The sequence below is a fragment of the Glycine soja genome, chromosome 2 (assembly GCF_004193775.1).
Source record: "Glycine soja cultivar W05 chromosome 2, ASM419377v2, whole genome shotgun sequence".
In the NCBI taxonomy this organism is placed as follows: Eukaryota; Viridiplantae; Streptophyta; class Magnoliopsida; order Fabales; family Fabaceae; genus Glycine; species Glycine soja.
This window is the reverse complement of record NC_041003.1, coordinates 45230559-45258345: the sequence shown is the minus strand read 5'-3', so window position 1 is coordinate 45258345 and position 27787 is coordinate 45230559. Positions and strand designations below refer to the sequence as shown.

At 29.5% G+C, this 27787-nt stretch overlaps 2 protein-coding genes across 2 annotated transcripts; one reads left to right on the top strand and one right to left on the bottom strand.

Annotated features, from left to right (window-relative positions):
• Positions 1-1342: 1342 nt before the first annotated feature.
• LOC114397916 lies at positions 1343-3607 on the top strand. The gene is made up of 3 exons (XM_028359977.1): positions 1343-1662; positions 1776-2013; positions 2988-3607. The coding sequence occupies exons 1-3, from the start codon at positions 1450-1452 to the stop codon at positions 3134-3136; spliced, it is 600 nt and encodes a 199-aa protein (XP_028215778.1). The 5' UTR covers positions 1343-1449; the 3' UTR covers positions 3137-3607.
• Positions 3608-7807: 4200 nt separating this feature from the next.
• LOC114397910 (transcription repressor KAN1-like) lies at positions 7808-14445 on the bottom strand. The gene is made up of 6 exons (XM_028359965.1): positions 12850-14445; positions 12391-12467; positions 11821-11866; positions 11288-11453; positions 8487-8586; positions 7808-8391 (listed from the first exon to the last, which is right to left on the bottom strand). The coding sequence occupies exons 1-6, from the start codon at positions 13745-13747 to the stop codon at positions 8278-8280; spliced, it is 1401 nt and encodes a 466-aa protein (XP_028215766.1). The 5' UTR covers positions 13748-14445; the 3' UTR covers positions 7808-8277.
• Positions 14446-27787: the final 13342 nt, after the last annotated feature.

The window sequence follows — 27787 nt, the reverse complement described above, 5'->3', positions numbered from 1 at the left end:
TCAAAAAATATTAAGTACTATTAAAAATAATAAATTATATTACAATTAATTTGATTACTATAAAAAGGATAACTTACATTTATAATTAATATAAAAATTGTAAAAATAAATAAATAAAACACAACAGGGCATGAGTTAGAGGAGTGGGAGAAGAAAAAGGATTGAAGTGTTTGAATAGAGGGATAAAATTTTATGGGGACCAAAAACAATATTTGTAGTGACCAACAATAACTCCCATGTGAATGAAATCAAATAAGCCCGATTCAAACCCATTTTGATTCATACAACTCATGAGCGAGCCACATTAACACCTCTATTGTTCTACTATATACTATATTGATAAGCATAGTACTTTAAATTTTTTACCACATTTAATGAGTTGCCATGCGATGTAGTATCTGGTGAGTTGGGCTTGTCCACAAAGTGCAACAGTGCAGCTCACCATTTTTTTAAAATATGACAACTATGAATATATTGAAATATTGTTTTTTGGTATGCATATATATTAATTAATAGAATCATCTCACCTGGTTATGATGTGTCAAAATAAGTTTTTTGGATTGGATTCAAATTCCAACTTCTATATTTTTACTCTATTTTTTTTAATAAAAAAACACTCAATCACTCTTCTTTTTTTTTAATATGCATATTTTTACTACTATAATTGTTGACAATAGAAACAATATTAGTTAGTTAATTTTACACCACCACACTTAACCCACCAAGCTGTTTTATTTTACATTGTTCCACGCCTCAAAGGATTGACAACAATTATTGGTCACAGGGAGTAGATAGAGTCTTCATACAAGTGCTATGAACACTTCCTATTAACTATTAGTAGTAACTTTCATTTTTTTTTTTTACACTTTTATTTTCGTGAGAAGGTATGAAAAGGTGATGTTCCCATGTGAATAAGAAAAGTTATTTTCTAAAATATCAGTAATTCTATATTTATTTATTTTAAAATAAATGAAATGGCATCCTAAAAGATACAAAACTGGAATTTGAATTTATAACTCAAAACTTTTCTCCAAAAAAATAATCAATTGAACTAACTTAAATAATTGAATATAGTTTATCAAACAAAATAATGTTTCAATCTTATCACGCGGGCCTTAATATAAGGTACTATATGACAATATTTGGTGACTTGCACTTGTTCATCAATTTGTCTCAATTAACTAGATTATGTCACACGACAATCATACAGTTTTTTTCAAATTCACGAGATGAATTTTACTTTTTTAATATAAATATAAATAAAATAAGTTTCACGTGTCGCTGTACAATGAATCAGCCAACAATAAAATAATGAAACCACGAGTAAAAGGAGGAACATTATTCTGTTTGTTTTTTTCAAAGCAACGCATAGTCACATAGTACACTCTGGTCTGAACTCTGAATCTTTCTGGTGTCGTGTCCCATTTGAATTGAATTGCATCTTGAAAGATGGCGGAGGAGGAGAAGCCAAATGGAGAAGAACAAGTGAAGGACAACAACAACAACAACTTATACGACGCCGTTCAGCGTCTGATCTTGGAGCCTTCCAAGATCAAGGCCTCTCTCATCCCTCTCTTCCCCGAAGCTTCTAGAACCTACTCTCGCCAACTCCTCCACTGGTCCCGTCAAGGTTCTCCCCTCCGACGCATCCTCTTCATCTCCGTTAGTCTCTCTCTCTCTCTCTCTCTCTCTCTAATTGAATATTGTTTTTAATTATAATAATGTCAAATTAATTAATCAGTTTTGTGATTTGTGATCGTAATTGGTGCGTGCAGATTGGGATAGTTGCACTTGTTGCTCTCTCAGGACTTGTTGCTTTTACGCTCTTTTTTCTGGCTGCTACTGTAAATGCCATTTTCGTCTCCCTTCTCATTTCTTTGGCTGTGGCTGGAGGCTTCTTGGTTCTGTTCTTTGCTTTTGTGACAGCTATATATATTGGAGCACTATCACTGGCCATCTTTGCTATTTCCACCGTCACTTTTTGGGCTGTTGTGGCTATTATCATTACTGCTGGTAACAATAATTACCTTCTCTCTACTTGCCACATTTTTTGTTTTTAGTTAAACTTGTTTGCTATTGAATTGTTATGATGATTTTGATCGGTTGTGTGAATTGTGAAGCTCAATTGTTGAGTAAACTATCATTTCAGTCCCTGAGAATATAAAGTGTTGCCACATTAATCTTTGAAACTAACCAAATTCCAATTAAGTTCATGAAATTCTCAATTGTTTCATTTAAGTCCATAAAGTTATCAACTTATTACTATTTTGGTCTCTAAACGTATGTTAACATTATCACTAAGTCGTACATTTTTAAAAAAAAAAATTTTGAACTAATGTGATTGACAGATTGCACTTTCATGACTTGAACTTTTTTGTAGTTTCGGGGACTAATGTGACAACAATATACATTTTTAAGGATTATAATGGTGGTTTACTCCCAACAGTTTCGAGTAGAGTTTTAATAAGATTTCGCTTTAAATGGGATTCCATGTAGGAGAAATCTTGGATGCAGTTCTTTACGTGCTTTTGCCTTTTGGTATTTTTCTTTTAATATAATTGAAGTTTAATTCAATAATTCGCATAATAAATGGTTAGCCCAAGTTCTCGAGTTGAAATTTTATTTCTGATTGGAGAACAATACTAAAAGCACCTAAGGAACTGTACATAAGTTTTGTCCTTCCATATAAGAGCTAAGATTCTAAATTTCAATTGAACTCTACTAGCTTTCGTTGAAATAGATGCTACAAATGAAAAGTGCCTAATGGACTAGTATATAACTAAATTATAGACTAGCAATTGGCAGATGCAGAGGTTCTGTTCTGTGGCATCTCTAACTTTATGTTGGCAATAGATTTGGTCCCTGTAACACTATGTTTTTTTACCTTTTCAAGGATAGATTACTTTGTGGCTTTGGTCTTTTATTATGTCCTATTTGTGTTAGCTAACACTATAATATTGCCTGCACATGAAAATGTTGTGATCCAGGATGGGTTGGATTCCTTTATACCGTGTGGCTGGTAACTAGCAAGAGCCTTGGATTGGCAAAGCAATCTTTGAGTGTGACTGGCTCTGCAATTACTACTTACTCAGCTGCTTGGGGTACCCGTAACATTGCAGACAAAAATTCAATTTAGGTGCCGGTCACATATAGAAGGTTGTGCACAAATCTTACACAAACATGTTTTTTGGATGGCAAAAGCTTCTTCTGTTGACTGGTAGAGTCTCATATCCTTCATCTTGCTCATGGTTTGGTTTCAGTGGCTTTCAATAGCATGCTTGTATTATGTTAATAAAATGCCACAGTTTGGTTTCATGTGTTTTAGTCGGAGTAGTGTTGATAAAATTCCTGGTTGTATGTATTGTGCTTCAAATTTCAATTTTTAAGTTGGAAAAACAAGTGCTTTTACTTTATTTACCTATGTTGCCACCTGGTATTGTACAACTTGTAGACTTGATGAAATTGGACTGCTGTGTTAAATGATGTAATTTTGGAACGAGTTGTAAATTGTAATTGCTGCATTTGTGTGAGCAAGAATGTTTATGCAATATTAGAGCAGCTAACAGTCAAATATGGCAAAGTTGAGATATCTTATATATAGTTGAAATTTGAGTGCATGGTCCTATTATAACATAACGTACATATGGTTATAACAATTTACTCTATTGTTGTTTCAATGAGTATTAATTTGAAGGTTACTATTTGGCATTTCAGGCATGCAATTTTTATGGGTGCGTTTGAAAATTGAATGATCTGAAATGGTGCAGAGTTCACAAGTTGAACTCTGCCAATGATAGCGTCGTTTCTACTATGATGCTTCTGTTGAGCTCTTCTGAATGTTGGGATTTTTTTTGTAAGCAAATAAAGATGAATTAAAGAGAGTACACAAAATATTCTAACCCACAAACAAAACGTTCAGGAGCTTCAGCATTAAGGCACACATCTAATAGGATTAGTAGACTTGGAAGGAACTGGAGCAAGCCAAAATCTTCTAAAAACTAGTTTTAAAGAATCAGTATTCAGTGGAATCACCAAATGTGACATGCATGATTTTGTATAGAGTAATAAGCAAGTTTAACAGAGCACACAAGTGAACTATATCCAGCTGTCAGATTCATTCTTGCACAGAGAAACCGAGGAAAGTTTGTTTCTGAATGCTGGGATTGGATATTGATTGAAATTGTATGCAGAATCAACCCAGTGGACATACCTAAGGAGGACTTTGGCAAATTACAGTTGAGTTAAATTTTGCAAATTGATAGATTATTTTAATGTAAGTTGTAGTGAAATATGATAGGAGGTAACAAGTAAAAAAAATGAACAAAACAAATTAATGCAAAGTATTTTATGGATGAACTCAAGGTAATTCTTTAGCCGGGAGACAAAGAATAATTCCTCAAGGAACTGACCACATTTTATTTATGGGGTTGATCTCTTATGCATGAACTTGGGATCAAATCCTTTATCGCATTCTTAATAAATATGATTTTTTGTCAAGTATATCATATCATATGTTCGTAATTAATGCAAAGTATGTAAAACTTCTAAAATTTTAATATTGTTTGGATCATAAAATTATATTAATCAATTAATAGTTTGTTATTAATTTAGAGAGTGTTTTTTTCATTCAATGAATAAAACATTATTGTAAAATATTGGAAGGTTATGGGTTGGGATAATCTGATCCAAGTGCATAGTAATTTAAACTTGGATGGTAAGTGCTCAACAAACAATAATTCAGGCAATTGAATTCTGCATCTCTCTTATTGCATTGCATCCTGTACCTCCCATTTTTTTTTAAATCTCAACCTATCCCTTCTATATTTTTCCTCTTCTTTCTCCCATAGCTAGCACAAGTCTAGACCCTTCATTTTCCCATTCTTCTCTTGTTATCCAACTCAACTCTTCTTCTTGAAACAACTGTTCCTATTTTGAGTTCCAGATCTTTTTTCAAAACAGGCATTCCATAAGGATATAAATACTCTTACGGAATGACCCTTCTGAAACACTTTTTTCATAAGCAAAAATAGTGCTTCTAGAACGACCTTTTTGAAAGATACAAAATATACTTTTGATTCCAGATTGTAATTTTTGCTTCCGAAATGGTCCTTCCATAAGTCAAAATAGTGCTTTCAGGAATGCCATTTTCGAAATATACAAAATATACTTTCAAAAAGGTTGCTCTAAATATAAAAAAAAATTGCTTTTGGAATAGTCTTTTTCCACAATAAAAAAATGCTTCCAAAACAACCATTTCAAAAGCATTTTTTGCTTATGGAAGACGACCATTCTGGGGGAGCCACCACAGGAGGGAGACATGTCATTGCAGTGGATGTGCCATCGAGGAAGGGATGTCATTGTGGGAGCACGATGCTGTCGAGGTAGATGTCATCACAGGTTGATAGAATGGAGAATGGAGGTGTTAAGGTTCGAAGATGAAAGAAAATTTTAATTATGAATATTATTGTATTTTCACTAAATATAATAGAGGGTGCAGGATTCCAATCCCTAATTCTTACACTCTTGTGAAATCACTTTTTATTTTTTTGAAGCTCTATAATTGAAATGTTTTGTTTTAATTTTAAAATAAATAATTTTTATCACATATTTTTATTTTAAATCATAATAAAGAAATAGTGCTAATAAAATAATAAGAGAAAAAAATATTTTTTTAATTAATATAAAAAAAATTCATATAATTTGTTTATCTTTTTCTACTGTTTTTCCCATATATCCATTCAAACAACACATATTTTCTACTACTGATCTCTTTTATTCCTATTTCTTTTCCCCTTATTCTTTCTCCTAATCCTAATAAAGCAAAGGAGATAGAAAGATACACTTTTTTAAAAATAATATACATAATTATATATTTTTTTCTTATCTTAATACTATTTCTTCCTTTGAAAATATGGTGGAGTAATTAACCAATGAACTCTTATAATAATAATCAACAATCATCAAACTTTTTACTACATATATATGAAAAATTAAAAAAAAATGTGTCTCGTGGCTCTATATAGTTGAATGATTGGCAAGATAAAAAAAAAAAACCCTACAAAATTTAAAGAGTTTTGAAGCATTGATTTAGAAACTTAAACTATAAATTGTTCCGGTTGAGAAGTCAAGAAAATAAATGATAAAAAAAATTGTTGAATGATTTTTAGACTCCTCAATATCCAGGGTCTTGGTCCATTGTCCACCTAGGCCCAAGCTCAGTCTTGTTTGTATCATAACTATCACCGTATATCATTCGTATATCGCATGATAAAATTAAATTAAAATAACTAAAAATATAAAGTATATGTTTTTAAATTTAATCGAGAATGCATTATTATAAAAATAATAATAAAACATAAGATAAAAAATTATAATGGGAAAAATAATTTATCAATATATGAATTATATATTAAAAAAAAGTATAACATTATTAATAATTATAACATAAAATGAATATTTCAATCTATGCTCTACCCTGAAATGATATTTTATGAATTTTATCATGAGAATTTATAAAATGATCTTTAAAGTCCTGTAAGAATTAAAGATGGTTGATTTTACTTTTATAATGGACAAATTTTATTCAAATATTTTTAATAAGAATTTATAGGAATAAAATTAATCATAATAAAAAACATAAATATTGTATTATAATAAAAGAGATTTATATCAATTATTTAATAAATTTTATGATACTTTTTAAGTATTCATCACACATGTATGTTTTTTTTTTATTTAACTTGAGAATTCTTTTCTAAAAGCATTTCTTAAACAATTAAAAAATTAAAACTACCATATCTATTATATATGCATTCAATAAAAAAGGAAAGTAAATAAATGTTATCTGTGTGACAAATTTCATTATATATTGTATATTATTATATTCTTAAATTATATTTTTAATCATTTCAATAAAAAATATACTTTACTGTATAAATAAATATATTTAATTATCAATGATTGTTTTCTTGATGTAAAATTTAATCTTTTTTTTAATAAAAATGATTCTTTTACTTTTTCTTGTGTATGTATTTTGAATAGAAAAAGATAAGAAGAAAAAATGATAATAAATGTAATGGACAACAGTGTAGTGCAAAAAAAGAGAAAAAGGCCAACATTTTATTTATCTAAATAGTAGACTCGGATTCTTTTCTTTAAGTAAAATTAAAAAAAAATCATTTTTCTAAAAAAATTGAGTTCTAATTGAATTTAAATTTGTGAATAAAAAAATATATAATTAAAAGATAAAACTCTACTAAAGGTCATCGTGGACAAAGATTAGCTATTCACAACATGTAATAGTTCACACCTATATTAGTTCAAGATGGGTGTGCGTCTTTGTCAAAAAAAGTTGAATGCGCATTAATTTTCCCAGTAGCTTTTAATATAAATATACTAGATAATAGGACTACTTATTAGGTTTACAATATGCATGGTTGGGCAGTAAGTCAGTTACTCTTGATACAAACATGAAAAAGTTCGAAGAAACTCAATAACGTATTCCACGCGAGTTAGGATTATTGTGAAATTGGATGTGGACAAGCTAGTTAAAAAGATCAAATGGATCCATTTCCTAACATGAAACACTCATATTGATATATATAAAAAGCTTAGGAAGCCTGGGTTTAGTATTTGTCTGCTTCAGTATTGTACATGAGTACATTATATATTATGAAACTAACTCACAATCCCGTGCATAGAAGGGTAACTGCTCTAGATTTTTTTAAGAACTAAATTTCATGCAGATTATTATTATTATTATTGACAGCAGATGCAGATTATATATTATCTTAACGTAAGAAACTAATTAAAAGGGACAAATTTGCGAAAAAAAATAAAGAGAAGAGCAGAGAACTGAGAACAAACTAGTTCAACAACAACAAAAAAAGAATGTAACTATTCTAATTCCTTCCCCTAGTTTCAATTCCTTCCCCCCACCCTCTCCTTCATTGCTCTTCTACATATGCACCTGCATCTCATCTCTTCCTTCATAAAAGCCTTGGTTGCTACATCTTAATTAATGTCCTTCCTTCATCCTCACAAATAAATAAAAGCAAAGTAAAATATAAACAAAACTGTTTATGAACTCAAAACACTTTCGGAAGCTAGCTAATTAAGTAGAACTACGAAGGGTTTTTTCTTCTTCTCCTAGACACCAATTTATATTTATCTAAATAATTACCTCTACATTTCATAAAAAGGTGAAGAAGTTGTCACCATGGTTTATAAATAAATTGCAAAATAAAATGAAAAACAAGGGAACCAATCAAAATTAGGCTAGGCTTGTTCTTTGCCATCCCAATCTGGTCTTCCTAATGTGAATTCCAAGCTTGGGTTCTTCTTCAAATTAGAACCCGCCATGTTGTTCTTGAGTTGGGTTGAATCACACTCCTGTAAGTATATTTGTTACTATATATTGTGCTAACATCATATATATGCATGAGAAATAAAATGACTTAACAAACAAATGCTATATCTCTGAATACCTGAATTTGATGCCCTCCTGATATTGTTTGTGACTGGAGGATAGGTGATCTGAGACCATCTATGTCGTTAGAACTAGGTCTTAGCCGTGACTCTCCACAACTGTTGTCAGTTTCATGAAATTCAGAAGGTCACCAAAAATAACAAAAAAAAAATGCTTTAGTTCCATCACTCTCAAGAGATGTACCGCGTATCATATAAAATATATAGTATGGTAGAAAATGGTGGATATATATATATATATATATATATAGCAATACCTTAAGCATATTCTCACTACAGAAATTTAGAGAAAAGTAGTACACATGAGCTGTCCAACTTAATTTAAACGATATTCAAATGGAGGAAAACATGTTTTAATGATTGTATATTCTCACTACAGGAATTAAACTTACGCTAGCTACCAACAAAAAAGCACTTGAACTAATTAGATGTTAAGCTTTTACCTTTAACCAAGGAGTCATCTACAATAAATATCTTCAATCTAAAATGTTATGTTTGAAAAGATGATCTTTAATATCCTTCTTTCAGATATAACAGAGGGAATATAATTAATAAGCCCAGGAGTATGCTGCATAGTTTTGTTGCTGCTACGTACAACTGATTTTGTATATAAAGTTTTTTATATGTGCTACTAGGCCAGTATTTTTCTAAAAAAAAATATTGATTCATGATCGTTTGACACTATTCAGTCACACTAGCTTCCATCTTATTTCAATAATAGAGGCTGTGCTTTCCGGTTTTTCAGCTTTTAAAAAGTACAGGCTCTATGTGAAAGCTAGGTTGGGTTGCACCATTCACGTACATGGCATTTTGAATACTAATTTTATTTACCTTAAAAGGAATTCTTGCTTTTATGTTGACTCAAATATGCAATAAATCTATGTGAAAATAGGAACTGTTAGGCTAAAGTCCGGACAAATTTAGAGATATATAGGCACTAATAAGCTACAGCTCTTGAACTGTGAAGATGGCTTTTTTGTTATTTTGAGCGGTTATGTTATAACAGGCACAGCATAAAGGTACATGTCTTGTGTTGCACTTGCTATTCATGATAAATAGTGTTACTTGAAAAAGTCAAAAACTCACATACGTACCAGAAATTTACATACGTTATGTAATCTCAGGTAAAAGAAATTTTGGATCCTATATATGTTTTTCAAAGCTTCATTATCGAACAAGAGTCAACTTATCGCCCTAAAGTTTAATGTATATACATCTTTGAGCATTCACTTTAACTTCTTTTTAAAAAAAAAATAAAATTAATTAGATACTTGTGTATTTTTTTATGAATCAATGATTCAAGTTAATGTATGTTTTTACTTTTTGAAAGTCAGTAGTTAATTGAATATATCAGAAATTTACATACTAATTAACTAACTATATATATATTCTCAGGTAAAAGAAATTTTGGATCCTATGTTTTTCAAAGTTTCATTATCATGCAAGAGAGTCAACTTATCGCCTTGAGTGTATATCTTGAGCATTCAGTTTTGCTTCTTTTTTTTTTTATAAAAAAAAATGTTGCTTTAGATACATGAGTATTTTTTAATCAATTATTCAAGTTTTATCATTACTTTTTTTAAAGAAATCTCTGTAGAGTTTCCTCTAGTTGTTTTAAACTTTTAAGGTTATAGTAAGAATTTTGCTAACTATTGCTTGAACAATACGGGTTAAAAATAAAATGTATGTATTTACTAGAAAGTCAGTATATTTAATTAATATATATTAGACATTTAAAAGTATATTTATTTGATTCTTATTATTTTCACTATTATTTCTTAACAATGTAACTCGTGCAAGTTGTTCCATATGGTGCTTCTTATGGCTCACAAAATATCTTCAAAAATAAAAACAAAGAGGCTCATGGTTAAGACATGTACGTATAACAAGACTTAATTAACAGTCAAAAAGCTTCTAGTTATAAAATATTTCTTTTATTTTCTTTCTGACCTCCTCTTCCAAGACCCCCTAACAGGAATCTCTTAGCTAGGCACCATGGTGGGGCCTCTCCTAACATGGTCTAGTAAAAAAATAAAAAACACAAAGCAACACCATTTTAAGCTAAAACACCTGAAGTAGAATATGCTTATTTTCCTCCATGACCATTTAATATATAATTTGATTTCAATATACACATTGTTAATAAGAATATTTGAAGCTAATGGCACTCATGATGAACACGGAGAAATTTATTATTTGGGTTTTATTGGATCTCCTGTGGTGGAGAATAAGAACTCCATAATACATAATATATATATATATATAACACTTAGGTATGTTCAAATAATAAGCAGCATAAATGGTAGCTAAGCTAGTAGCAGGACTTATATAATAAGCACATATAACTAATATATGGATCAAGTTCTTCTCCAAAGGAGAAAAGATAAAGTACATGTAGCTGAGGGTGCTTTGCTTTTTATCCTAATTAACGTTTGATTATGTCTTGAAGCTTTCCTTTATTATATACCCATATCATATCATGGCTTCAATACACATCTCAGGCGAAAAAAATTCGGTGAGGTACAAAAGATATATAAAAGAAAGAAAACAACCAAACACAAGCAAAGCAAAAGCTGACACAAGAACCCTTTTTATTCTTCATAAAAAAAAAGAATCCGGTGGACGTGGGTTTGCATTGCATTGATATCCATCAGATACCATGCAAAGGCAAAAGCAAATAAAGCACAATCACAAACATGTACGTCCAAACAGGCTGCACACTCCACAGAGATATATACAAAAAACATAAATTAATTTATGGTCTAAACAATATAAAAGTGGAAATTGGTAAGGGTAGTACCTTGAAGAATTACTCCATAGGATAGGGGTGGTGGAAGGGTAGTCCATGTCTTGTTGCGCCTGCCATTCCGGCCGTCCTCTGTGGTTGGGAAATTGCCGAAGACCGCCACGATCGGCGGTGCTACCCATCGGAGACAAATCATCCTCTCCAGACCCATCTGAATGGCCTGCAAAGTTAAATTTTTTTAAATTTCATATATGCTTGCATGCATCTTAATACTACATATAATTTATTTTCGACTAATGTGGAGCTAGTCTTGTTCAACATATCTGATATATCTCTGTGGAAATCCCTTTTTAAAAGGGTTTGTGTAAAAGTACGAGAGGGGAAAGAAAGAAATGAATAGCTTGCGGTAAAATTAAAAGTAATAGTAGTAGTAAAAAAAAATTGTAGGGTCTAAAAAGAAGAACAAGGTGTGATATTATTTCCATTATATGAAAAAACCTATATTAATTTGTGTATGCTTAAGAAAAAGATAAGGCTGCTAAAAACAGAAAAGAAAAAATAGCTGAAGATTAAGCAATACGAATTACCTGAAGATGCTGCAGGTTTGTCAGTGGTCTTAACAGTTCGATACATCTGGGAAGAAGCCATAAACAAAAACAAAGGCATTATATATAAAAGGCTTTTCCATGCTTGGAAGAAAATCCATTAATAACGTGCGTGACTGCGTGAGATGTATACATATTAATAAAAAAAATACCAAATTTTTTATTACAAAAAGTTTAAAGAAGAATATAAAATCATTTCCCGTTTAGATCCCTTTTCATATTCTCTCTCTTCCTTTCTTTCTTTGATGTGTTGATGAGGTTGTAATGAGAAGGGTGTGTGTATTATTGGAAAATGATGATCTTTGTCTGTTCTCTCTCTTTCAAAGCAGAAACTGTTTTCTGTCTGGTCTTCTCAGACGTTAAAGGCTCCCTACTCAGCTGACTAAAGACTTTTAATTCATTCATCCACACTACTCCCACATTCACTGCTTTCTTCATTGGTTACCGTGCCAGTAGGATAGATAGACCACAAACACCGCCCCCCACACATGAGAGAGATAGAGAGAGAGAATGAGAAAGAGAAAGAGAAACAATTAAGAGATAGTATATTACCTGCAAATGGCTCTTCACATGAGCTAGTGTTAGATCCTTCACATCCATGAGCTCAAGAACTGATTTTGGAGTAGCTCCTAAATTAATTCACCATATCCAAATACATTAGTAGATAACCAAAGTTAAAAACCTAAGATTTAAACAGAGAAAAAACAACAAGCTAGTAACAGTCTAAATTTTCAGTAATAAAACCAAGAAGGAGAAAACATGTGTAGAAAATTGAAGTTAACATAAAGTCAACTTAAAAATTAAATAAAAAATGAGAGGGGATTGAAGGAAATTAACAACAATAAAAACAAATCTTTATCTTATCAGATTAGGTCGGTTATAAGAATTACTCGAAGTCATTTTGCTCGATTAAGGAAAGAGGGAAGAATATTGAAAGGAAGAAAAAAAAAAAGAAATTGTGAAAAATTAAAATGGGAGAAAATTAAGGAAAGAAAGAAATGTAACATTTACTTTCATGGCCACCAAGAAGTTCAACCGCATGAACAAATCTGGCATGGAGGGTGCTTGTCCACCTCATTCTGGGTGCTCTCATGCTCCTCTTGTTGGGAAGCTTCTGCAGAAACCTTGATCTCATGAACCCAGAAGAAGCCTCTGAAGGACCAACCCCATATTGGTGCAGTGGATGAGAAGATTTGAAAGCATCGCCGGAGAACCCATTAAACCTTGTGGCGGTGGCAGCCCTACATGCCGCCACGGTGGAGCCGTTGTTCAAGAGGGACATGGGATCCACAAAGTAAGGTGAAGGAGAAGGAGCAACTGTGGAGGGAGAGAGAGAGGGGTGATAAGAAGGCATGTTGTGATGATTATTATATAAGCACATCTTGTGATGATGGTGATGATCCTTGTTGTTGTTGTTGTCGTCGTCTCTAGCATGGTCCATGGCAGCCACAAAAGGGAATGAACGGTTGTGATACACAGGAATCCCCTTGATTGGCCTCAAGGTGTCTGATGATGACACATCAAGCAATGAAACTCCATAGTTTATGTGATTCAAGGGAGTATTAGTAGTGGTAGTACTTGTTGTATTAACACTAGTACTAGTGTTGTTGTTGTTGTTGTGGTTGTGGTGATGGTGAAGATGATGGAAGTGGTTTAGGCTTTGATAATAAGGGTTGTGTGGTGTTGGTGTTGGTGTCGGTGTTGGTGTTGGCGTTTCAGAAGTGAAATTCCTTCCAAGAGAGAGTTCTGTGTGGGCTTGTTGAAACAAAGTAGTAGTTCTTGAAGGGAAATTATTACTTCCATGATTGGAAATCAAGGAAGAGGAGGAGATGGTTGGGGGGCTTATGTGAAGAGAAAGATCAGGGGCAGTGGTTGAGGTGGGCTCAATGAAAATCCCTTCCAAGGTCATCTTCTTTATGGGGATATGGCTTGACGCTCAGAAAATATATATACTATGAAACAGCTTTCGTTCTTCTTCTTTTATTCCTTTATTAAAATGATATCAGATTTTGATACTATACTCAGGAGAGACAAGACACAAGGCTAATTAAAAGTGCAATATTCACAACCTGATGAGGAGGAGGAGGAGGAGAGTATAGTACTGTGTATAACATAATCATAATAATCCCTTTGTTCTCTTCACCTCCTTCTTTTTCTAATCTTTTCCCAAGAAAAGAATCTGGAAAGCTAACTCAAAGGCCAAACTATTGAAGAAGCTTAAAGGAAGGGAAGGAAGGAGTGGTGAAAGAGAGAAAGAGAAATTAAGCTAAGAAGGTAACTAGGTTGCAGTGAGTCTTTGAAACTTTTTGCAAACAAACATGCTCATGCTCATGCTCATGAAGAGATTGTGAAAGAATGTGGTGAGAGGTAAGAGAGAGACAGATAGAGATAGAGATAGAGATTGTTGTTGTTGTTGTTAAGCTATAGCAGTGAGTGAGGTAGAAGGGAATAAGGAATTTTAAAAAGGGAATAATTAAATTAAATTAGAAGAAAATAAATAAACAAATAAATAAATCCAGAGAGGTATGGAAAGGAAAACAAGTGGATTTGGGTTTTGTTTTCCTCGAGAGTATATATGGGAAAATGACAGTAGAAGAAGAAGAGGAAGGAAGAAGATACTACAGCACAAGGTGTTTCTCTCTCTCTCTCTCTTTAGTCAAAACCCACAAAACAGTAGTACCATAAAATAATAGGGTCACTTTGGATTTCCCTTCCACTGAGTCGACGGGGATAAAAAAAAAAAAAAAGACACCCTCATGTCATGTGTGATTCCTTTTCCCCCACTCTCTTCGCTATACCCTTGTCTTTCTTCATTATAAAAATTAAAAATAATTTATTTATTATTATTCCCTGAAGTAAATAAATCAGTGGTGTGTCTCATTTTCTTGCTTAAATAGGAATGCTTGGCTATAAGACAATACTTTTCTTTTCTACAATTTTATATTTCTCACGGTGTATCGGATTGGAATTTTGTAATGTTCCATGTACTAAAATTAAATAAAACAACAATAAAAGCACTCTCTCTCACACACACAAAAACAAAAACATCTGTTTGACTTATGACTACAGTTTTTTCGTTGGCTTTTACATTGGTTTTTTTTTTCTGTTTCTGAAAGCATATATATAGTAAGACTTTTCACCACAAATTTAATTCAAACATAGCTCTCTCTTTTTCTTGTTGTGAGAATATTTTATTGAAATTAAGGATGTACATTTAATGATTTTCTTTCCACTAAGTGCATTGTTGAAAATATAAAAAGGACTATTTTGTATTTTATTTCTTTATTAGTTGGAAAATTATTAGAAAATTGGGATTTTTTTTTAACGAGGACACATGTTAATGAATAAAATTAAATTATATTCATTAATTTAAACTAAATTATAAATTTTAAGGTCGACACTCCTGTTAGATTAATACTTTTACTTTTCATTTTATAATTTTCACTTTTACTAATATCTACATACACATGTAAACATTTTTTTTACAATTATTCTAAAAGATAAATTCATGTTCCAAATATATTCCTTTATTGTCTTAATTTCTTACAAAACTAATAAATAATTAAAGAGCTTTGTTGTATAACCATAGTGTCTTAATTTAGAAAATCAGGAGTATTTTAAGGAATTACAATTATTTAAAATTATATCCGGGGTTGATACTTTGCCCACTTTTTATTGGAATGATTGAAAATCCTTTAGCAAAGTTGAAGATTGTGTTAGGGTTTCCAAAACCCTAGGCTAAATCGAAGATAATCGTAAGTTATCTGTCATAAAAAAAATATGCATTAATCCATGACTCTTACAGTATATGGGGAACTAACCCCTTTCTTTAATTGCTGACACCGTAGATGACAAACAATGCTCTAAGCTTGCTCTTGGAGTCTCCGCTTTTTAATCAAGCAGTTATTAATGAAGGTTTATAGTTAGTGTCCCAGTGCCACCAACTCCAATGTTACCAAAGGAAAACACTAATTCAGAGGCACTGTTTGCGGGATTCATTAAATGCTAAAATTGGATACAGTGAAGTTCATTAATTTTCTTTATTTGTTCATGTAGTATTTGCAAAAGAATTTTTTAAAAAATAAATAAATGTACGTATGTTTTAGTTTAACATTACTAGTAATTTTTAAAATAAGAAACCAAATGATTAAGTAATACTACCACTATTAATGTAATGATTTTATTCATTTATTTTTATTAATATCACAACTATATAATTTTTTAATTTAAAATACAATATTTTTCTCCCTTTCCAAAACTCCCAAAGTAATAACCTTGTTTTCTCTTCCCCGCCAACGCTTCCAACCATTCTCTTACATTTCTCCGTCATCTTTTTGACGCGTGGTGGTTATAAATGGTCTTTACCCAACATGTACAGAAAAGTAGTTAAACAACATTTCATTCCTATTGTTCATTGTATAATGGCAAATATTAAATAATAACCTGTTTTACAGAGTATGATCATATAGTTACATAAGACCTTGAATCAGACTTTCTGTCTTCTCCATGCATGCTCAGGAATTTTCAGAAAGATTAAGTAATGATGGTATTTCATAAAAAAGTTTACTCCCTTCTTATTATTTGTTTTTAATTTAATCATGTTTCTGCTTAGCATAGCCAAAATAAATGCCTATTTTTAGAGGAAGTAGTATTAGGACCAGAATAAATGCCTATTTTTAGAGGAAGTAGTATTAGGACCAGAGTTACTGCTTGAAATGAGATGAATAATTCGTTTCATTTGAAAATAATTGTTGTTTAAGATTTTGGACAGGGATTATGAAAGTCATTGAACATATTTAATTTTATAAAAATGTGTTTAATTTTTAAAATAAAGATAATAAAGTTTGAACTTTGATCAAATTCAAGTCAAATTAAGAATATCAAAAAGTAAATTTGATCATATAAATATGTATTTATTGAAGTATAATATTCTTTTATTTTGTTTGTGTTTGACAAGAAAAGACAAGAACAAACTTACAAAATAGTTAATTTTTTAATTTTATAAAATAATCAATAATTTGAAATAAACTGAAACTTCAAATGATTAATTAAATTCCTGTTCCTATTTCTGAAATGTATACATAAATAACTTTAGCTTTAACATTATAAAAACCCCATTTTAGTTTCTAAATTAATTTATAATATAGTTTATTTTAGTCTTATTAATTTGATGTAAATTGAGAAAAAAAATAAAAGTGAAAAGATTAATAAACGGCCTTTGGCAATAAGAAACTAAAAAGAGGATTTTGTAGAGTTAAGAAACTGAAATGATCTACGTTGATAAACAATATATCTATTTGATTGATAATGAGTTAGACATATCACAATCCTACAGCTGGTGTATATATATATTGACATCTATCTTATTGACATTATCATTGAATACTTTCTAAATTTGCTAACTCTATCTTATATATCAAATATTAAACTGAGTGGTAACTAAATCAAACTTGAGTTGCAATAATAATTTTGGTCATCAACTAGTATAATGTCATAATCACATTCATAATTTTAGTATCTTATCTCCAGTAGTTAAAATTGAAATTATCAACTTAAAAAGGTCAATGTTTGAAATTTCAACAGGAGTAGCGGGTGAAAACTTATCAGAAGGGGATATGTTACCTTTCCATTCGTACATCCATTATGGAAAGACTTAAGTAGATGTAGTTTTGTCAAAATTCTATGTAGTTCAAATTCTTCCTATTGTCAAAGCAGATTTTAAATGTAGTAGGAAAAAAAACATTTTTTTATGTAATAGTCAAACTGTCCTAAGGCTGATATATATGCATGAACATGCGGTATATGTTGGCACTCATAATAGTCACTACTTAGAAAAAGGATCCATTTGATCTGGTACTCTTATATATAGTTATGTGATCATTTGATCTAATGGTCAGAAATGTTATCACGCACGTCGGCAACTAGATCCTTTGGGTCAATTAACCAATTACAGTACAACTTTGCTGAAGGGGTTTGGCCAATGGAAACATATCAAATCAATAGGTAAATGTAAAGCAGCCAAGACATTGAATGTGATATTCCAATGCTAAAATATTTTTGGCTATGTTCCTATTAACTTTTTCACTATGATAAATTTCACGTGGAAGACATTGAGTCAATACTGGCAAACACTTCCAGTATAACATTCAAGGAATAAAACGCAAAAAAAGAAGAGCTAGAATTAGTTTTTCAAATTTGGTCCTGACTCCTAAAATAAGTTTATGGGATGCATGGCACAAGATCAATTGATCTTCTACTTTCATTTATTAAGATGAGTGGACGGGATATTTACCTTTGTTTCTTTAGAAGTCAGTAGAGAGAAAATGATCGAGAAGGGATAGAGAAAAAATAACTTTATGTTGTTTGAATAAGAAGATAGGACATAAAAATTAAGAAAATAAAGTCATAAAGTGAGTCTCATTTCAAAATAAAATATCTATTTTTTTAGTAATAAATTCTCTTTTTTGATGAGAAAAAATAAAGATAAAAAATATTTAACCCACGTTTAAATTACAATTTTAACATTGTTATTTTTTTCTATTTCACAAGCAATACGTACATATATTAAGTACAAAAATATATTTATACAACAAAATTTATTTTCTTTTTCTTCGCCTATTCAACCGAACTAATAAAGAGTAATTAAACTAATAATCAACTTAAAAAATTATCTGTTTTCTACTCATTCTACTCAATTTATCTTTTCTCTTGCTTCTTTTTATCCTACTTTTTTGCGTGTTTCTCTCTATCCAAACCAAGAATTTTAGTCAAATACCTTGAATTATTAAGATTCATTTAATAAATTGAGATTTTCACATAAATATTGATTCATACATAGACTTAATGATTGAAACTTAATCACATATTTAAATAAAATAATTATTTATCAATTATATCACACACACTATAAGTAAACAACTTAGTATGATTATAAAAATGAGTGGATCAATAAAATAAAATTAATTCTACTTTTTTAAGGAAAATACAATGTTACTAGGTCATTAAAAATAATCAATTATAATCGTGTATTTTTTAAAGTAACTCTATCACTGTTAAGTGATTTCAAATTTTAAACCGCCTCCACATAATATTAATTGTCAAAGATTAGTCTTTATAATATGATATTACTCTAATTGTTAATTGAGATAATAAGTTTTTTTTAACAATGAGATAATAAAATCACCCAAAGAAAAAAAAAACAAAGAACAATGAGATAATAAATTAAGACGTATATATTTTTTTCCTTATTGTTTTGTTTTAATCTTTATAATATGTAAATCATTTGTCTTTAGTCTTTATCCGAAAAAATTCAAAGAGACTAATTCAAAATAAACAAAATATTATAAGAATTAAAACAAAAAATATAGGTGTATTGTAAGGAGTAAAATAAAATATTAAAAACCAAAAAAAAAATTACAAGGAAAGACCAAAACTAAAAAAACATTATATTTCAGAAACATATATAAGTCTTAATTTGTTTAAACTCAAATTAGACTCTATCAAAACTCAATAATATACGTGATAATGTCATATTATTAATCCAATTTGTTGACATTATATTATATATAAAAAATAACATTATGTATCACTAAATCATAGAATTAAAAAAAAATAACTCAATTATTTTTCACTTACTATTCCCAAAAGTAATTTCAAGTCATACTATTTTTTTTTATTTTTTTCTGAATTGTTCTTTTCTAATAGTAATAAGAATACATGTTTGAAGACATTTATTATATATTATAAAACCACATTTTGAAACTGTAAGTGTAGACAATGTCATATGTGATAACTATAGATTAATTTAGGTTCCTCTACAAATTTTTTCTGAATAAATAATAAAAAAAATATACAAACACTATAACTTTTTCTTGATGTAATTTTATACCTATATAAAATCATCTTATCAATTTGTTACATTTGATTTATCCTACAACAATTCAACGATTCTTATAATGATTTTGACTAGAGTTGACAAAATGAATTGGACCAATTAGATTGGTCTACTAGGTCAAATCGAATTCGACTAAGAAAATGTTGGCCCAAATAGAATTGGATTTATTTGAATCAGTTTGATGGTCGATGGAGTTAGGCTAAATTTAAGAAATATAAATTTGAATTTAATCGAATCTATTTTAGTTTGATATTTTAAAAAAATATATTTTTAATTTATATAAATTTAGATAAAATAATAATATGGGTCAACCCGATAGATTATCAGACCTAGTTAAACTTAAAAAAATAAGACTCATATAAAACATGAATTAATTCAACCCAATCTATTTTTCAAGATTGATCCGATGGATCATCCCGATTTGATCCATTCATTTTTCAACTCTACAAAAGACCATCTAACTAGACTTGAGTAAGTCTTTTATAGGCAACTATTTTTTTCTCCAATTATTTAACACAAATGAATATCTAAAATTTAAACTCAACATTACTAATTATTAAACTAAAACAATCTCATTCAATTCACATACACGCTCAGTAATTTCATATGGAGATATGATTTAAAACAGAATTATTTTATTTAATTATATAATTAGTTTACTAATTAATTTTTCTTTTTTGCCTTTTTAGTTTATTATGCTCAATAATATATGGTTTGACGTATAATAAAATTTTATATATTAGAATATATCAATTCAAATAAAATAATTAATTCCAAATTATAAAAGAATTTATATTACTTAACAAATTAATATGCACAAAGACTCCACAGACACCAATTACATAACTAATAAGAAAATGAACAAAAAAGGATTTTGATTCTTGCTTAATGACTGTCCTTGTCGTATTAACAGATTTCTTCATCACTCAGCGACAGACCTAAATGCGTTTAGGTCACTACTAGTTGTTAGCATAAACTTTAAAATTTATCAAAAAAGGGCTAAGAAGAATTGTTAGAAAAACTGGGCATGGAAAGACTTGGTCGACAATAAAATACAAGCTTTTGGAAGTTCCCCATTCATGATATTGTTTGTCATTATTGGAGAATTGAGTGAAGATTTTTCTCTCCCACATGATCACATTTATTGGTTGTCAGATTGACAAGAATGTATGGTAGAGAATATGGAATAGCGTGTATTATCATACTTAATATTTGGTACAGACCCTGTACCATGCAAATAATGCTCATTCCTCTCTTCAATCACTAACCAATATTCATCAACAGGGTCCCATGAAATGAAACATCGCCCCCACGTCTTAAAAATACTATAACACAAACACTAAATATGCATTTATACCTATATTATTTTATTTTATTGTTATCTAGTTACGATTAGAGCCCCTAAAAAAATTGCGATTAGAGTGTAATTAGATAAATTGCTGTTAGACGAATTAACTACGTACTCACTTTTTGCGGTGTGGAATTATAGATTGCAGGGATGTATCTGTCTACTTAGTGGTGTTTTGGTATGGAATCAGTATAGCTTTAAAGGTTGTATAGTTACATAATATCTCAGTTACTAACTGCTATGTTAGTCTTTTGGGTTAGGGAAGAAGGGAGGCTTAAATATACGTACATCATAGGCAACGTATGTTGATTATGGTTATTGTGTATTAATTTGTCATTGGATACACTTAAATACATAATAACCTACGGTGGCTTTGTGGCTTTGGAGGGTTGTAGTTTATCCATGTACATTTTATATGGATTTGAGTATCTCTTGTACTTGTTTTATAATATAATAATGTTATTTGCTTATAAAAAAAGTTAAACATCTCCATTTTAACTGTCTACTTATTGTAAGTTTTTCTATTACGAGTAGATTTTAAGTTTAATGTTGATAGATTAACTAATAGTTTTTACAAAGTCAATTAAGCAGAAATTATTATTGGTATAATTTTTAAGAAAATTATTATAAAAGTTAATAAATTTATTATAATAATTTATGATTAAATAATAATAAAATTATTTTACACGCTAAACATATAACATATTTTCTCTCTTCTTTTGTGCAAAAGCTTTTCTTATCTTAAATTGAGACACCGTTATTTTTCCTTGAATTATTATTTTGTAACAAAAAACTCAGCGTAGAAGTGAAGCACCACATTCATTCAGCGTGCTTGAGCGGCCTAAGGCAATCTTTATGGGCTAGTTGCATGAAAATAGAAAGAAAAAAAAGTTCAGTCCAAATTAAAACAAGTTAATTAAAAAGAGAGAAGAGAGCTTCCCAATAGGGATCTTCGATCTATTCTAAAGACGGGATGTGAGGAAAATTAAGCTTGCAAACTCAACCTATGGCCATGAATCTTGGAACTCGGGTTCAATTTCCTAAGGTTTCATGGCCCTTCTGTCTTTTTACTTTTATCTTTGTTTTGTTTTGGATAATTTATGATAACTATATTACTTAAATTTTATTATTCAAATGACTACATCATTATATTTGATTTGAATAAGATTGTCTTTAATAGAAAATATTAGTCTATATTATAAAAATAACATGTTGTTCAAATTAATTTTTATAAATGTCTCAATCATATTAATTTGATTAAATATGATTTTTGACTTTGTAAAATCAGAACTTTATTTTGGTGCCTAAATTTTTTTATTTTTTTATCTCTCTAAGTTTTGAAATAGCTGTTTTTTATTCATGTAAAATGATTCAATTTTAGTTTTAGTCCTTGTACAATTCTTTGTTTTAATTTTTATCTCTCAAACATTTAAAATATTCTTTTAATCCCCGAAATTCATTTATTTTTTGTGTATAGCACTAAGGTTTAAACTTAAGATTTTGTGCATACTACCCCCAAACCCCACCACTAGCCTGACCCCACTGATTCATTTTAGGATACATAAATATCATCAATTTAGAGCTCAATAAATATTTTAGAGTCACAAGTTAAGTTAATTTAATTGCATATTTTATCATTCCAGTATTATTATTTCATAAATTTTATCATACCACTATTATCATTTCATAAATTTTATCAAGCAAATTATTTTTCTCATTTTATCATGATATTTTTCAAAATACTTGAAAATTTAAGATGAGGACTATTATCGTCTATTATATACAACTTTTTAGAGTTAAATATCAGTGTCATTTAATGAAATGGAATAATTTTGATATAGGACAAAAAAAATACCGTAATAAATGTCTATTTTCATTGTAAAAGATTCTAATGAAAAAACCAAATTACAACAATATTTTTATTATTTTTTTATGAATCGTGTAATTACAGATAACTCTATCTTTTTTTATTTATCTACACTAATTTTCCTTTAAATTTGAAAACATTAACACATTTTTATATGTTTAAAAGCGTTACACTAACGTTCCCTGTAGAGGTTGAAAGTAATGATTAAAACAGTATGTTTGAAAGCATTAACACCTCGTTTGAAAATATTATACTGACACTTCCAATATTACACTAGCATCCCCTGCTAAAATAAAAAGTAATGGTTAAAATAGTAGGAATATTTATGTTATCACACAAAATCTCGGGTTTTTCCTGTAATTTGATCAATGAAAAATTAATATGAACATTTGATAATTAAAACTGAAAAATTTACTACTTTAAAAAAGAAGGAAAAAAATGAATCACGTGTGCAATTAGAATAAATATATGACGTCTAAGCAAAGTCTTAAAAAAATATTACCCTAGAATAGTTAAGATCAAAAGTCATCTAAATATTACTCCTATCCATTATATTTGTTTGATTATTTTTTTTTGGAAAAGTATATTTAAAAATAATTTTAAAATATATTAAAAAATATTATAATATAAAAAGTATGATTTTAACACTTGTATATTTATTTTAATTAATTCAACAGTTTTGGTTTGATATGATGAGACATTTTGATTTATACAAAAATATGAGTTTGGTAGATCTGCTGCAGTAAGCAGGCCGACATAAACACCCTCTATTGATGTCATCCCCTGAGCATCCTAAGCCCTCTAGTTACATTTTTAACAATTAAATCTCTTACAGTAACTCTAAAAGGTACTATCAAGTGAGTGTCACTTAATTATATTTCTCAATGCTATAGGGACAACATATATTTCTCATTTATGAACAAGGTACTGATGGAAAGCTACTGTTGAGTGAATGAAGCCATACATGTTGATTGTACAAGAGATTGACTTTCTCTGTCACAGATTATACAGAGAAAAACACAGTTCTGAGGAACATGAACAAAATAGAAAATGAAAGTAGCCCGATATTAATATTGGTCCCCTCATACGAGGCACTTATGATGTTGAAAGAAAGAAAGAAAAAAAATATGTATGACAAACACAATTGTCCAAATTAAAGAAAGGAGGACTTCTTTTTGCTATGAATTGTTTGAATCCACAGACGTAAAATAACTGCTACATGAAAGTGCCTATGGAAACATTATGTAAAGGGAAATAAAGGGTACTAAATGGAACATAAGAAAAGGCAGAAAGATAATATAACAAAATGCATGAGTGCTAGCTCTCTAACTGTGTGTTTAATAGGGAGAGATATCAAAATGAATTAGAACAATATATGTCCACCTGCCAAGTTGTTCCTTACTTAAGGTATTTAGAAACTTTACAGCAATAATTGAAGTGATGATAGAAAATAAGAGTAAAAAAAGACTGATGAAAAACAGAATTGTTGTAATGTGATTTGATAGAGAGGGAGGAATAAAGATATGTGTCGGGAGAATAGGAATTATGTGAGACCGAGATAAAGATAACTAAGAGGACAAAGTTCTTGGTGCTTTTTTAGGTTGTATTATAAAAATAAATAAGGGATTGGAATGGAAGGAAAGGAAGGATATGTATAGATTTTCTTTTTTAAACTGATGAAAAGCTAGATTCCCGGAGGTCGCGAGAGAGAAAGATTAGAAAAAGATTGATATGTACAATCATTAACATAATACTCAGAATGTGTGCATGAATTAAAAAAATGGATTAAATCATTCACTACTTAATAATTTAGTCTATCGAGTGCTGATATTTGCTATTCTTTGAATTAATATTAACCTAAAACTCTAGTTTGTGTGTGAAGTTTGGTTGAAATATTAATTTAATCTCAAATGGTTTTTTCAACGTGATCTTAGAAGTAAAAGGGATTTTTTTGAATGTTTTTTTATTGATAAATATTAGTTGTTAGTTTATTAAATTTTTTTAATGGGACAATTCATACTCACACACTCTCTTTTCCTTTCACTCCCCTTTTACCATTAAATCAACTTTATAATCTCTAATAGAATTTTGGGTTGATTGCATGATGTCCTAAAACAAACTTCATTATTCTTATAGCTAAATTATGCCTAAAAAAAAGATTTAATCTAAAAACATTATTAAGTGTAATCTGTCCTCTAAATCAATTTGAGATTATAAGGACGTGGATCATGCGATAAACAACCTCGACCTTCATCGAATCTCTATGGTCGTTACCTCAAGATCCATGGGCACATACCTCAAGCGGTTATGGCCACCACCCAACTAGGAGGTTCAATGCCTACCGATTGAAGGGGTACACTTACCATAGAGAAAAATAAAATCAGCATTGTACTTCAATGTCATTCTTATGTGTCTCATTCCATATATATGTATTAATCCTTATTTTTTGTTCAATTATTTTTAAGTTTACATTAATGATAATAGTTTTTCATATTATTTTTCAAATTTTAAAAAATTTACATTTTAGTAGATGGATATGCCTCTGAGAATAATTTGATGTGGAGTGTTATGTATGTGGGTGTACGTTCCTTCTCAAAGCTATCAAGGGTAATAGAGGGAATATATTGGGGAATGAAAGTCTCCGATGATTCTGGTGGACCCTACCTTTTGACTCTTTCAATTCCAAACTATATATATATATATATATATATATATATATATATATATATATATATATATATATATCAACATTTGCAAAGCAAAGCAAAAATATCTCCAAATTGTGTTTTCTTCATCTAGTCCATTATTATGTTAATGTGTTCGTGACTTTCTATGAATAAATTTTGTAACTTAATTTTAATTAAAAATAAACTCAAAACGGAGTAATTTATATTTACAAAACCTAGTCTCAAAAATAAATTTATAATGAAATTTAATATAAAATCAGTTTGATGTAAAAGTAACTTTTTTTATTTTTTTTAATCAACCCTGCTTTGGAGAAGAAAAGCAATTTTAGATTATTTTGAAACTTAATTTGAAAATCTCCTACCATTTTTTCCAAACATGCTTCTAGTGGATCTAAAACGCGCACATGTATCATGTATACGGTCTCCAACACACAGCTGTCCCAATTTCCCATCTCTACGTCATTTATATTAACTTTTCATTTGGGCCCACCTCTGGCCCGTATCCTAGCACAACTTTGGAAATTATTTGAGTGCCTTTTCAAGGTATTATGTTTAGGAATATAACTTTCATGAACAATGTTTAGTAATTTTAGAAATAAATAAATAAATAAACTTTATTCAGCTAAAACAAATTAAAAATAGAAGCAGAAGGAAAAGAATGTGAAAAAAATAAGTGTAGATAGATAATTAGTATAAAAAGAGTATTTTTATTTTCATCATATTTAAGATATTCAATTTTTATTTTGGGAATAAATATTTTATATTTTTAAGAATCAAGCATATTTGAGAATATTTTTTTCAAAACGTATATCAAATATAGAAATATAATATTTTCAAGTTCGCTTTTCTAAAAAAAAAAATTGATAAATAAAGCGTCTACCTCCTAAAGCGTTTCCACATTCTCTCTAATAGTGTATTTGAATAATCCTGTAAAATAATAATGATATCATGAAAAAAAAATATAACTATTTATTATTTTACATTTACTATGGAAAAATAAATAATTAATTCTCACTGTAAAATGAATGTATCTCTATGACGTTATGTGTGCTAAAGAGAGCTAAAGTGCTTTGGTGATTCCGAAAAGCAAAGAGAGGAAAATGGGAAGGTCCTTGTGTCTTTTCCTGCCTGATCAGGTGACTTGTAAAAATGTTCACGTTTTCACCAAAGCGGCAAAGCTAGCTCATCTCAGCACCACCATGACCAAAATTATGGTAATTTCCTTTCCTAAAGTCACATATGTATTCATTTCATATCTCTTTTCTAATTTTTTTGCATATATGTCATATGTGGGAATATTTTCAATCTGTCTTTTCTTCCATTGTGGTTCGCAAATTAAAGCTAAATACTAAACTTGCCTATCTATCTAATAAGTCATGTTACTTTTAATTTTTTGGGTCAGCATAGACATTATTTTATTTTTCCTTTTTAGTTAATTAAACATAACGTGTATGGGTAATTTCACTATTCCTGGCATTCTTTTAGCCTTATAATCACTGCCATTAACTTAATAAATTAAAACAAATGATTAATTTGTCCAAAACGGAAGCATATGTTCGTATAATTGTGAATGTGACCTACTCTCTCGAGAATAATTTATCTATGCAGGGAAGACAAAGTTTAAGTACAATCTACTGTTATTAGAAATTAATGTACAGTATCAGGTGGGGGAAAGCTATAAACATCTACATCAAATTCCAAATTAGCCATTCACACAGTCAGACACACAAATTGACAACTAAATAATTTAGCAGCAGCAGCAGATACATTATACATAGCCTTAATTCTGGTAATTAAATTAGGCAAATAGAAAATTACGAAAGCCATTGACTTGATCACGTGACATATACATTTGAAGTTTCTGGAGAAGAGCAATGCTTTGTTCTCTTTGTGTTTCTAGGTAGCAAACATGGATTGGACCTATGTCAAGTGTTAGGATGTCTTTTTTAATATATATATATATATAAAAAAAAAACTAACTCAAAAGTTAATTAATAATTGAAAAATTAATCAAAAATTAAAAAGTTAACTGATAATGGAAAATTGAAAGCTAATAGTTAAAAGCTGAAAAATTAACCTATTAAATTAAAAATATTTGATAAAATTATTAAAGTAGTTGAAAAGTATAAAATAATAAAATTATTATTTATTTT

Bases quoted from the DNA above. Each gene is read 5' to 3' on its own strand.
- LOC114397916 (XM_028359977.1), top strand. From the start codon at position 1,450: ATGGCGGAGGAGGAGAAGCCAAATGGAGAAGAACAAGTGAAGGACAAC. The intron at 1,663-1,775 runs GTTAGTCTCTCT...TGGTGCGTGCAG, and splicing joins GACGCATCCTCTTCATCTCC to ATTGGGATAGTTGCACTTGT. The intron at 2,014-2,987 runs GTAACAATAATT...GTTGTGATCCAG, and splicing joins GGCTATTATCATTACTGCTG to GATGGGTTGGATTCCTTTAT.
- LOC114397910 (XM_028359965.1), bottom strand. From the start codon at position 13,747: ATGACCTTGGAAGGGATTTTCATTGAGCCCACCTCAACCACTGCCCCT. The intron at 12,468-12,849 runs GTAAATGTTACA...GAATTAATTTAG, and splicing joins ACTTCTTGGTGGCCATGAAA to GAGCTACTCCAAAATCAGTT. The intron at 8,587-11,287 runs GTACTACCCTTA...AACTGACAACAG, and splicing joins CTATGGAGTAATTCTTCAAG to TTGTGGAGAGTCACGGCTAA.